The following is a 14,501-nucleotide window of genomic DNA, read 5'->3' on the forward strand; positions in this document are numbered from 1 at the left end:
ACAAATTCCATTTTATGAAGGTCACTAATTAAAATAGGTGCATTTACAAAGGTCGGCTTGTTTGTTGGAGGGTTAGTTGGAACGTAAGGAATTGATTCGGTGAATTAAAATTAATGGATTAAAGATGACTTTTATCTCTATAGTAAATTTAATTTATTATTTTTATTCATATCATATTTTTGGACAAATTCCACGAGATAATACTCTTTAAAAAAAATTCACGAGATAATGCTCTCGTCAGATTAATTGTCAAATTAATTGCTAAGATATAGTTATCACGTAGGTCGCCAGGTGTTCCGGACGACATAGGGGAGCTGCTGAAGTCGTCATGCTTTCCACGCGAGTTGTTGAAAGTCGACATGCAAGCCCAGCGTTGTTCTGCAAGGCAAATTTGGAGGTCGCCATGCACTCCCACCACCAACGGAGAAAACGAGGGATCAAAGTTTTGGAGCCTTAGAACCCTAAAGAGAAAAAAGAGAGAGACAGTGCCAGTGATGAGATGTGAATATAGTAATCAGATTAATGAATGTTTCCTCCTATTTTTCAAAGATTCTCCTACGCAAATCCACAAAACGCCAAGCATCAAATGTGTTAAATGCCTGATTTTTCACTTAATATAATAATATGAGTGGGTGGTGAGAGTAGAAAAATTGTAAATTTTGGAGCATTTCCATGCAAATAATATATGTGTTTTACTCTGCTCCCATGCAACGTGAGAGCATTATATTAAAATTTAAAATATTATGGTTCACTTAGTTTTCAAAAGGATGTTTTTTTTCATTAAGGATAAAAGACAATATTGTAATCTAATGATTTGTATGATACCTTTAAAAAATAAATAAACGAACACGATACGAAAAAATTAAACGAACACGAACCGAACATAAACACATTCAAGAATAAACAAACGAACATTAACATAACCTTATTCATTCAAGCTCGGTTCATTTACATCCTTAAACCTTAAACCTTAAATCCTAAAATATTTTGGTTATTGTTGTTGAAAACCCTAAACCCTAACCATTCTCCCTCTAATCAATTTCTTCTTATAAAAAACAAATACGTAACCATCATCATGGTAGATATCACCATGGCCTCTACCCCTTTCATTGCCCTCAACATACCATGAATTTATAAAGGTTTTGAGCAACAACCAAAATATTTTAGAGTTTAGGGTTTGCAAAATCAATAAACACCAATTAATATAAGTAACTATTGATTTTTTGAACCTTAAACTCTAAAATATTTTAGTTGTTGATAAAAACCCTAAACCCTAAACCATAATCACTAAACCTTAAACCCTAACCATTCTCCCTCCAATCAATTTCTTCTTATAAAAAACAAATATGTAACCACCATCATGGTAGATATCACCATGTTCTACCACTTTCATTGCCCTCAACATACCATGAATTTATAAAGGTTTTTAGCTATAACCAAAATATTTTAGGGTTTAGGGTTCACAAAATCAATATACAACAAATAATACAAGTAGCTATTGATCTTGTGAACCCTAAACCTTAAAATATTTTGGTTATTGCTAAAAACCCTAAACCCTAACCATTCTCCCTCCAATCAATTTTTTCTTATAAAAAGCAAATCTGTAACCACCATCATGAATACCATGAATTTATAAATGCTTTCAGCAATAACCAAAATATTTTAGGATTTAAGGTTCATAAAATCAATAGTTACTTATACTATATTGTATTTTAATAACGTAAACACACCTTACAAATTCAATTGTTCGAACCTAAGACCTCTAGAATGAACAATATTTATGTTAACCATTTAGATTGTTTAATGAGTTTTTTATGTCCTTGAAATTTCAAGAGTTATAAAATGATTGTTAAATTTAAATTTAGATATATATATATACAAAATAATCATAAACAACGATAACGTACACAAATGATCATTAAATTGTGGTAAAAAATATTTTGGTTATTGATGTTTGTTATAACATAATCATTAAATTTATCAAGCCATTATAAAATGGTCATTGCGTGTTACAAAATAGTTATAAATTTTAGTAAGTTTAAATATCACTTGTAGCTAAATATTTATATACTTTTAAAGAGTAAATATACATTTTAGTAGTTAAATTTATTTTCAAGGTTCAATTCAAAATATATCATAAAATTTATGCACCAAATTTACTTTTAAAGACAAGTTTAAATATCTAATTAAATAAAATAATTTTAGTATCAAATTAAACTTTAAAGTTAAAAACAAATTACGATATCAAAATATATATACTCAAGAAATAGTGGACTAGATCCAACTCCCAACTCCAAATTAATAGACTGAATCCCAAACTTTACTATACTATAGGGTCCAAAATCAGAATTTGACCTACTTTGGCTAATAATACAGGGACTAAAAATCAGAATTTGACCAATATTTGGTAATGGTTGCTGAAGGTTGAACACAGTATCCCACAGTTTCTCAACAACCGCCAAATTTTCTCACCTACCAACTACCTTCTGCTTTTTCATTCTTATTTTTTCATTAAACAAAATTAAAATTTTTCATCAATCAAAAAAGAGAAATGATTTTGGATTTACCAGAACAATGCCGAGGAAAGAACTGGACCAACCAAGCTTATCGGCGAGCGGAACAACGGCAACCGACATCACAACTCGATCAGCATTACGTAAACACATAACACAAGCCATTAAACCCACCACCTTGAACCTTTCCGGTATCCTCAGGGCGGATTCACTGGGGACCAATACCCTTCTTTCTATCCCCTCCGCCGCACACCGCACCACCCCCTTCTTCGAAACCGAATCATTCGGTCTTCTTCTTGATTTCAATCCCAAACTCTCCCATTTGACCTGCTTTCGAAAGCCAAGTGTACGGTGAAACCGAGGTTGGGTGTCCTAGATTTAGCCCCACGTGATTGAGGAATGCTCAAAGTACAACAAGATTTAGTGCAAGAAGAAGAAGAATGGAGTAACAGAGATCCAGTAGCCATTGGTGGTGGGAGTGCATGGCAACCCCCAAATTTGCCATGCAGAACAACGCTGGGTTGCATGGCGACCTTCAGCAGCACTTGGTGACCTACGTGGATCACCCTATCTCAACATCAACAATTAATCTGACGAGAGGATTATCTCGTGAAATTTTTTTTGAGAGCATTATCTCGTGGAATTTGCTCATATTTTCGTATTAATTTTGAGTTCAAAGTTGTTTAATTGTATTGTTTTATACATTACCTCTAATTTAAAATCTTAAATTGATAACCCTAAACCTTAAATCATAAATGCATAACCCCTAAACTTTAACCTCTAACTTAAAACCCTAAGGGGGTATTTGGATGGGGGATGTGGGATTCCCATGGGAATGAAATCAACATTCACCCGTTTTGTTAGCCCGGGAATCCCATTCCTGGTAATGTAAGATTACCAATAGTAGATTTTTTGAGGTATATTACCGGGAATGTCATTACCTCCCTTTCCTTAGGTATTGTTTGATTACCGACGTTTTGGATTAAAATGCCCTTAAATTTTTTTTTCTTTCAAAAATATACTTCTTTTGTCATTGAATAATAAAAATTCTATGAATGTTAAATTACAAATTTATCCTTAAACTATTTTAGATTTACAAAAAAAATCTATAATTAAAATTTTGTATGAAGTTCAGGGGTTAAAATAAAATTTTACCCTTTCATTAAACCTTTTATATTTTTAATTTTGTAAAAAAATTATATAAATTTTATGAATTTAAATTTTTTAAAGAAAATATATAAATATTTTTCAACTTGTTAAAAAAACAAATATATAATAAAGATAATTTGATCAAATATACATTCCAATAATTTTTTATTCCTTTAACCAAACACAGTATTCTTACATTCTTGCTAAGCCAACCAAACACAAAATACAACATTCCCAGTAATCCTATTCCTTAGTAATATTACATTCTCACTGGTAATCTTACATTCCGTGAACCAAACGCACCCTAAACTTTAGAGTTTTAAGTGAGGAGTAGGGTGTAGAACGATGTAATTGAATAGCTTCAATGGTTAAATTGATATGAAAATACGATAGGGACGAAAATAATAAATTGGGTCTACCGCATGGGTAAAAGTTATCTTCTACCTAAATTAATTTATTTTTAAAAATACATATAAAATAAAGTAATAATCTTTATAATTTGTTTAATTGTTTTTTTTAACACATTAAACAATAGTGTTTTAATATTTTTAGGGATTAGTTAATTAGCTGATTTTTTAAAGTAGATTAGCAATTATAATAAGTAAAATTTAATTTTTTATATAAGGTGTTTGGATGATAGTTTTTTTTATTTAAGGTAACTGTTATAATATTACATGGAAGACGTCTAGAAAAAACGTCGACTTTTTCAAGTTTCATGCATGCTTGTGAAACTGTATCTTCCCATAAGACACTGAAGTATGACTATAAACGAGTCGGGTAGAGCTCAAGTATTATTGAGCTTAAAAACTCAGAGTTTAAAATTGACAAGTTAGATTCGAACTTGAAATAAAAAAAATTAAAGTTTGATTTGACTCGAAACTTCACGAGTTTAATTTTTTTTAAAGTCAACTCAAAATCAAAAATTGAATCTCAACTCGAGCTCAAAAAACATAAACTCAAAATATTATCATACTTAGCTCGACTAAAGCTCGAATTTGAACCTTAAGTACATGAAAGTCTTATATTATTTTCTTTAAAAAAAGAACAACATATAAATGTTAGTATTATTAATATTTCAATTTTTAATTTTTAATATATTATTTTTCGACTTGCTCACGAGTTTTTTGAGTTTGATATCAAGTAGTTCACTTCAGCTCGTTAAGAATTCGAGTCGAGTTTGAGCTCGAGTTGAGTCCATTTGATTCTAGAGTTGACCGAGTGGATCTCAAGTAGCTTGTGATATGCCTTGTCTCGTTTATAGCCTTGCACTGAAGACATCATGTTTGAGCATTTTTAGAAATCGACGTGTCTTCTAGACGTCTTTCATAAAGGACTGCTGTATTCAACTTAGATCAGGGACAAACACAAAATTTTATGCTAGAGAATGAATTTATAAAATTTTAGATGAGAACAAATTCATAACTTTTAGGAACAAAAACATATTATCAATATAAAATACATAAATATATCTAAAATTTATAATAGGGTAAACTACATGTTTAGTACCTAAACTATCAGCTTTGATTCGTTTTAGTACCAAAACTTTAATTTTTTCCAAATTATACCTAAAGTTTACTTTTTGTTTTGTTTGAGTACCTCACCATTAAAAATTTTGCGACATGACACTTTTTACGGGTAAATTACATTATTCATCACTTAACTATCTTCTCACTCCTATGTTGATCGTTGAAGTTTAGTTTTTTTTTCAATTTAATTACTTAACTTTAAAATTACTCAAGATTTAATCACTCTGATTTTCAATTTTTTTTATTTTAATTATATATAATTAAAATAAAAAATAAAATTTGAAAGCCATGTCTTAAAAATTATTAATAAAATAAGTTAGAGCGATTAAAACATGAGAAAGTTGAAAGTTTGGTAGTTAAATTGAAAATTATTAAACTTTAGTGACCAAAATAAGAGTGAGAAAATAGTTTCGTTAAGTTTTTAACGGCGGGGTACTAAAATGAAACAAAAAGTAAACGTTAGATATGATTTTGGAACAAATAAAATTTAAATACTAAAACGAAACAAAATTAATAGTTTAAGTACTAAAATAAAACAAAATTAATAGTTTAATTACTAAACGTGCAATTTACCCTTTATAATATTATCATTATTTTTTATATATTCAAAGATAATTACAACACTATATTCTCCTACTCCCATCGAGGTTCATCAGAAGAAACCAATAAATGCTTCATTGGGAGTAGCAGAAATAGTTAAAGAACTCAAACAGAAAAAGAAGGATAAGCTGGAAAAATCTAAAAGTTCTTTGGTTGGGGGAGAAAGATCCTCTTTGGAGATTCTTCCCAAATGATAATCTATTTCTGGAACATTAGAGGATTTAACAATCCTCTAAAGCAAAATAAAGTGCTTCAAAGGGCAACACAGAATAAAGTTGATATCTTATGTTTGTTAGAAACTAGAGTCAAACTTGAAAAATCCAAAGACATCATCGAAACTAAACTTGATAGCTGGAATGTCATTTCCAACTATGAGTCTGCTGCTAACGGAAGGATTTGGGTCCTGTGGAAGAAATATTTGGACATCACTACTCTTTTCATAGCTGATCAAATTATTACTGTTAAAGGAAAATTTCTTGGAAATTCGTTTGTTATTTCTGCAGTTTATGGAAATAATGAAGGCATCAATAGAAGACATCTTTGGCACCAAATGAAAGACTTGGACAGTAAGATAGGCAATCTTCCCTGGATCCTCGGTGGAGATTTTAATATTACCCTGCGTCCGAATGAAAGCTCTAATTATGAGCTCCTTTGCCCTGCATCGACTTCTGATATGAAAGAATTTCAAGACATAACCCAAGATCTTGATCTCCATGACCATCATTTTATTAGCCCTCTTTTTACATGGAGCAACAAACAATCAGGATCTTACCTTGCAGGAAACTTGACAGGGTTCTTATTAATCCTATTTGGGCTCTCACATTCCACAACTCTTATGTTGAATTCCTTGCCCCTGGAGTTTCAGATCACTGTATGGCTTTAACTTGGCTTTCAAAAGAAGCCCAAACTAATCGTCCAAAACCCTTTAAATTCTTTAATTTTTGGACGCGACATCCCAGCTTTTTAGAAATAGTTGAGCAGTATTGGCAAACTCCTTTCCATGGGAACCCCATGATGATTCTGTTTCTTAAACTTAAGCATGTCAAGTCAAGCCTCAAGAATCTTAACAAGTCTGGCTATAATGACATCTCTTCTCGAGTTATCCAAAAGAGGCTCGAACTTGAACATCAACAAATACTCTCTTTAAAAGGAGATGACTCTTTTGGAAAAGAGCAGCAAATTCAAAACGAATTATTTACTCTCGAAGAAGCTGAATTATTATTTCTGAAGCAAAAAGCCAAACATCAATGGATCAAGAATGGAGACAAATGCACAAAAATTTTTCATTCTGCCGTAGCAGTCAAGAACAAAAAGGAGACTATCTGATTGCTTGTTGATGACCACGGGAATAGGCTTGATTACTTCGATACAATGGCTACTGAAGTGATTCAATTCTTCACCAATCTTATTGGGACGACCGAACCCAGGGTCAAAGACATTGACTATAACCTCTTGAAAGAAATCCTTAATTATTCCCTGCCACAAGAATCTGTCTCAATGCTTGTTAAAGATGTCACTACCAAATAGATCAAGGAAGCTATCTTTGCTCAAGGCAATGACAAAGCGCCTGGACCAGATGGATACACTCCACTTTTCTTCAAACATTCCTAGCCCATTGTTGGAAATGAAGTTGTTGCTGCTATTCACTTCTTTTTCCAGCATTCTAATCTTCTTCCAACTTTTAATGCAACCACAATTGCTTTGATTCCCAAAATTCTCAATCCTTGCAAAGTCAAAGACTTCAGACAAATTTCATGTTGTTCATTCATCTACAAGGCGATTACAAAGATTTTAATTAAGAGAATGACAAGTCCCATGCCAGGAATGGTCTCTTTCAATCAATCGACTTTTATTAAGGGCAAGAGCATCGTAGACAACACACTCCTTGCTCAATAAATGGTTAAGGGGTATGGAAGGAAACACATATCTCCAAGATGTACAATGAAAATGACCTTCAAAAAACATTTGACACCCTTCATTGGAACTTCATTATTTATGTATTGAAAGCACTTGACTTTCCCCAAAGATTCATTGGCTGGATTCAAGCATGCTTCACTGAAGCTCGATTCTCAATTTCTTTTAATGGGAGCTTAATAGGGTTCTTTAAGTGAGATAGGGGTATAAGGCAAGGTGACCCTCTTTCACATTTCCTCTTCGTTTTATCTTTGAATGTGCTATCCGGATTTCTTAATTTAGCAGTTGCTCGAGGACTTTATAATTATCATCCTAAATGCAAGCAACTTGGTCTCACTCATTTATCCTTTGCCGACGATTTACTAATCTTTTGTAAAGGAAATGTTGAGTCTGTTGCAGGTGTTGTCTCGGTGCATGACAAATTCTATGAAATTTCATGACTGAATTTGAACGCTGCAAAATGTGTTTTCTTTACTGCTGGTACTGATAACAGAACTGTTGAGAAGATTAAGCAGTTTACTGGCTTCAGTATTGGTTGCTTTCCAGTTCGCTACCTTGGTATTCCTCTAATTACTAGAAAGCTTTCCATTAAAGATTGTGATCAGCTGATCGATACTATTAAATCCAAACTTAATTTGTGGTCTGGAAAAATATTGAGCTTTACTGGTCGTCTGGAGCTAATTCGAGCAGTCCTATTTAGCGTTTCCAATTATTGGTGTAGGCAGCTCTTGCTCCCTCAAGCTGTTATCAATAAAATCGACCAACTATGCTCCTGATTCTTCTGGAAAGGAAGTGACAAGGCTGCTACATGTGTGCGAGTTAGTTGGGATAAGATTTGTCAACTTAAATCCGAGGGTGGTCTAGGATTGAAAAACTTGAAACTTTGGAACAAAACTTGCATAATCAAACTTATCAAGAACATCCTAGCAGGTGGGGGATCGTTATGGGTTGCTGGATCAAAAAGAACGTAATAAAGGAGAAAGATTTTTGGCACATCGAAGGAAGTCCCAATTTCTACTGGAGCTTCAATGGGATTCTAAAGCTTCGGCCTAAAGCTTACCCTGCTATCACGAATCATACTATCACCATCAAACATATTTGGCTGGAAATTAGATTGAATAGAGACAAAGTAAAATGGCATCCTTTGATTTGGTACCCTTATCATATTCTGAAACATAGTATTATAGCATTGATGGCTATTCTTGATCGACTCCTGACCCGGGATCGACTTTTGCGGATGGGGATTACCACTTTGGGGAATTGTGTGCTTTGCAACGGAATGATGGAAACTCGGTCTCACCTATTCTTTGATTGTCCACTGGCTGCTAATTTATGGGACTCAATATTGCTTTATAATGGGTTAAAGAAACCACTTTCAACCTGGGAAGACATGATCACATGGGCAAGCAATAACTGAAAAGGCAAATATCTTCTCTCAACCATTTTAAAGATTGCTTGGTGTGCCAAAATCTATGTACGATGGGAGGAACGCAATAGACAATTTTTCCGAGGACGTACAAGGACTGCTGACGACCTTTTTGCTTGTATCAAAGATTATGTTTCTACCAAACTGAGGGGGGTTAATATTAATATGTCTGATAGTATCAATATTTCTCTATGTAATTCTTGGGGTATTGATTAACCGATCTTTTGTCTTGTAAGTATGGTGTACATATGATTTTTGTGATCGGTTATTTTTGTAACAGTTATTGATTCGTTGGGTAATAAAATTGAATTATCTAAAAAAAACACTATCTTCTCTATATTATTTTTTAATTATATTCTTATTTTACCTAATAAAAACGAAGATTTATACATATATATTTAAATTAGGTCAGACTGAATTAGAGCAAATTTTTATCTAAAAAATCTAATCAAATTTCGATTTGAGTAATTTTTTTTAAATTCCGAACCTGGTCAACTGCAAATGGAAATTTTAATTTTCAATTAATATTTAGATAAACCAAAATCCGACTAAGACCATAACCATCCCATAGGAGATTAAAAAAGGTACATATATATATTCCCTAAGACGATTCTTAGGGTGTGTTTGGTTGGGGGAATATGAGATTCCCATGGGAATGAAATTCACATTCTCCCGTTTGGTTGGCCGGGAATGTCATTCCCGGTAATCTTACATTACCAATAGTGGATTTTTTGGGTATATTAACAGGAATGTCATTACCTTCATTTCCTTAGGTATTGTTGTATTACCAGTGTTTTGGACTAAAATGCCCTTAAAAAATTTTCTTTCAAAAATATCCTTATTCTGTCATTGAATAATAAAAATTCTACGAAGATTAAATTACAAATTTATCCTTAAACTATTTTAGATTTACAAAAAAAATATATAATTAAAATTTTATATGAAGTTCAGGGGTTAAAATAAAATTTTACTCTTTCATTAAACCTTTTTATATTTTTAATTTTGTAAAAAAAATTATAGAAATTTTAAGAATTTAAATATTTTAAAGAAAATTTATAAATATTTTACAACTTGTTAAAAAAACAAATATATAATAAGGAAAATTTGGTCAAATATAGATTACAATAATTTTTTATTCTTTTAACCAAACACGGTAATCTTACATTCCTGTTAAACTAACCAAACACAAAATACAACATTCCCAATAATATTATTCACTGGTAATCTTTTATTCTCACTTATAATTTTACATTCCGTGAACCAAACGTACCTTAAGGGCTTGAGCATATTCACTTTCTTCATATTTACTTCAGATTCATTATACGAAGCAGGTGAAGAAGAAATAGTCGTGGCCTGACCACTCCTCCTATTGTTGCCGCCACGATCCAGGCTTTCCTTGCTGCTCATTGTTGAATTTTGCTCTTCTTTGAGAATTTTCTTGGAAATTTCTTCTTTCCTTTTTTTTTTTTTTTTGGTGTCGGATACCTGATTTTGAGTTTGAGAAGGGAAAAGGGTTGGGATATGGGAAAAGAGTGGAATTTTTTTGGCTAAAGTACACAGATAATACTCTGATTATAAGATATTATTATGTTGAGTCACTTTTTAACTATAAGAAGTTATTTTATTAAATTATTTAATTATTCAATAAGTTTCAAACTTATCCTTTTATTAAAAAATTAATAATAGTTTGATTTAGACTTTAATATTTAATTTAGAAGTCCATTAATTTTTTAATGAAAAAAGTTAAGTTTATAACATAACAAATAGTCGAATAATTATTTTATAACTTTTAATAATCGAGTAACTTAACAAAATAATTATATATAATTAAGGATCATTTTATAATATTTAATAAGTAAAGAACTTAATAAATTAATATACTGTAGTGGAAAGACTGTTTAGATACTTTACTCAATTTTTTAACAGTTTCTGGTTTTTGGCGACGGAAACAATAAATTCGATGGCTTCCCTTTCCCTCAAATATAATAGATTGGAAATTGAAACAGAAGAATGTTTTAACAAATTACAATCCAAATTTAGATTGATTTTTTCATATTTCATCATTTGATACATAACAGGCAAATAGAAAATTATAATAATCCTAAAACCTAACAGTGGTAGGACCCCAAGAGTTCATTTCCAAGACTTTCTTCATATTTCTCTCGGCCTTCCTCATCCTTTCCTCTCTCAGCTTATTCGAAACAGCACCAGCAACAGCTGAAGAAGAAGAAGAAGAAGAAGAAGAAGAAAAGAAAGAAGATCTGAGATTGTTCTTGGCATGTTGATGAAGAGACCTGATAGTGTAATTCCACCTGCAAATCCCTTGGTCTTTCAATGCCTCCACTGCTCCTATTGTCGCCGCCACCACCCAGGCTTTGCTTGCTGCAACTGCTCCACTACTCATTGCTTCAAGATTGGGTTTTTGGTGATGAAATCGAAGACTGAGATTTTGGGTTGATTTGGTTGGTGAATTTGAAGGGTGGGTTCCTTTTAAAGTGATGTACCCATGGTTTTTGGGCACAAAACCAAGGGGCTAAGTTCCACGTTTCTGGAGATTCTCGGGGTTTACGCGTTGGAAACTATAAAACCACCAGCTTGAGCATGTGACCGAGACGGAATCCCCAACTCTACTGCTTCTCCAACTTGGCAACTAATTCGCTTTAACATCAATTGAAGAAAAATGGAGATTATTATTATTATTTAATTAAGAGAAATAATATGAACATAATATAAATAAATAAATTATTTAATTAAGAAATCATTTATATTTAATGTTCAAAAAAGAAATATTTTTTGTTTTTTCTTATTAAGGAATAGAAAGAAATGGAAAGTAGTTCTCAATTTCAAAAGGAATGGATTTGTATATGATTTAAATATTTTCTTTTGTTTAGCTACATTTAAAATTTTAAATATTTCATCGAGCAGATCTTAATTGATTGAAAAACACACAAAAATACTTATTTTCAATTGGATTTTGTATTCAAATTTGAATCAATTTAAAAAAAATTAATAATGGCAAGATTGAATCAATTAATTAGTAGTATACTTTTGACTCAATCTAACTGAAATTTTTATTAGATTATGTAGTCAATAGCTAGAGGTAAAGTGAAGAATTTGTTTTTATTAAAAGATTAAGAGGGTACTAACAATTGATTGCTATAATGGGATGAATCACCAGATTTTTTAAAAAATATTAGAGGTTCGAATCTTGATGTTGTAAATGGAGAAAATTGAGTTGGGATGATCAACCCTATAATGAATCTCTATAATACCTGATATGAATTAGTTAATTAATAGATTGAAACCCAATAGTTATACAAAACAAAAAGAAAAGGAGAGGGGGCAAAGGGCAAAATTTGAAATTATAAATTTCTCAGAAGGGCCAAAAGTGAATTTCACCGTTTTAGCCAAAGGGCTGAAGCTCTAGAATAGCCTTGCTGTCGTGAATTACCTTGGAAGGGGTTTCACATAACAATCAAGGGATCGGATCCTCAATGGAAATAAAAGCTTAAAAGCATGGAGAAACGCAGGTTTTTAGCTCATAGGGAACGAGTTATATATATATTTTTAATAATTTGTATGATTATAAAGTGGTATATGTTCATATTTTTTCTTAATCATTGACAATATTCACACTCGACATATACAATTACTTGAACTCAAAACTTTAAGACATAATTATACACACTCTAACCACTAAGGTCACTCAATAAGTTCACGAATTATAAAATTTTTGAAATAGTAAAGTTAAATCATTAATATAAAATATGAAAAAGACATATGTCCGATAGTTCAACCATGCATACTAATAATGAGTACTAAAACGCATAGCAACTACTTATTATCATCACTCTTTTAAGGGGATTGAAAGACAGCTTCATCACTGACAAAATTAGTAGCATAAGTTTATAATTTTCATCTTGAAAGGATTACGTACGCATTGTAAACTTTGTTGGTTTTTATGCCAATATGGCAACACCGATTGACGAGAGATTGTCAACAACACAGTGGCAAAAGCACAAATGAAAACCATCATTTTTGTCCATAGAAAATAGATTTTCCAACGACTAGAAACAGTTCGGGATTTACATGTCAGATGACATGGTTAGAATGAAAGGCAACAAAGATATAAGAAAAAAACACTGCAAGACCTGTCAGCCCAGATTTTGTCCGGGCCAAAAGCCCAAATATGGGCTGGAATCAAATCCAAGCCTGCCCAAATTCAAATCCAACTAACACTAATAAAAAATGCATTGGGTAAAATAGTCACTTGAACCTCTATTCTTTTTTAGGATTTCGACTTTCAACATTTTATTTTAGGGTAAAAAATTCATTAGTGGACGAAAATCGTTATTCAACAAACAATCTAAAATAGAGATATTTCCCCCCTAAAATGAAACGTTAGATCTAAAATGCTCCAAAAACGATAATTGTTAAAGTAACTATTTAGTTAAACATTACGTGTGGTATTGAGAGTCAATATAATAAAAACAAATATTTAGACAAATTTAGGCTAAAAATTATTAGTATGTCAAAAAAGTAAAAAAATCAAATTAAGAAAAAAAATCAGTGTGTGCAATTGCTTTTGCTTGCTGGTTGTTTTTTCTGGAGCTGTTTGGATTTGCTGATTAGAGCCTGGGTCGTCTTCTTTGTGATCAGTGTAGCTCTCTTGATGTCCAGGTTTTAGTTTCAAGTTTGAGGTCTTTCTTTTATTATGTTGGTTGTGTTGAGTTCTTCTGTGGTGTTTTCTCGTAAGAGGTATTGTGGGTAGCTATTTTGATATTTTCTTTATGTGTTCTTCTAGGCTGGTTTTTGCAGTCGTTTGTAGCTGTTTTCATAACAGCAGGTTAAATGTGTCTTTGAGGTCTCCTGGTTTCTCCGGCAGTGTTTGCTTCTGAGGAGCTAGGTCTTGGCTTCATGTTCTCTCCACCTCATGGTTCACTCTTTTTCCTCCAATAAGTTTGGGGAGGTTTTTTAATGAGGTCCATGTGGTGATATACCTTGTATCATATTCAATACAAAGTACCCCTCTTTCAAAAAAAAAAAACAAATTCAGGACTACATATTGCTTTAACCTTTTTAATATATATTCTTAATATTTAATACTTTCTTGATGACCAATTGAGTTCTCATTCCTTTTATCCAAATTCCGTACGTTTAGTAAATTTTAAAATCACAGTCGAATTATTATAATAGTATTAAATCCCCCAGCAACCCAATTTGAATATGCATTTCGAAGACTTACAGAGAGGAAAATAAATAATTTTTTTTTCTTTTTGAATAATTTAGCCAATTTGCATCAGCAAGTCTTTGTTTACAAATGGAATGATAAGAAGCAAGTTTCATGCATTGGACAAATCTTCACCTAATGAA

At 31.9% G+C, this 14,501-nt stretch overlaps 1 protein-coding gene across 1 annotated transcript; it reads right to left on the bottom strand.

Annotated features, from left to right (window-relative positions):
* Positions 1-11,214: 11,214 nt before the first annotated feature.
* Positions 11,215-11,585, bottom strand: LOC120160487. Its single transcript, XM_039170899.1, has one exon. It carries the CDS (start codon positions 11,530-11,532, stop codon positions 11,230-11,232), a length of 303 nt encoding a protein of 100 aa, XP_039026830.1. The 5' UTR covers positions 11,533-11,585; the 3' UTR covers positions 11,215-11,229.
* Positions 11,586-14,501: the final 2,916 nt, after the last annotated feature.

The sequence above is a fragment of the Hibiscus syriacus genome, unplaced genomic scaffold (genome assembly GCF_006381635.1).
Source record: "Hibiscus syriacus cultivar Baekdansim isolate YM2019G1 unplaced genomic scaffold, ASM638163v2 tig00111392_pilon, whole genome shotgun sequence".
Taxonomy (NCBI): Eukaryota; Viridiplantae; Streptophyta; class Magnoliopsida; order Malvales; family Malvaceae; genus Hibiscus; species Hibiscus syriacus.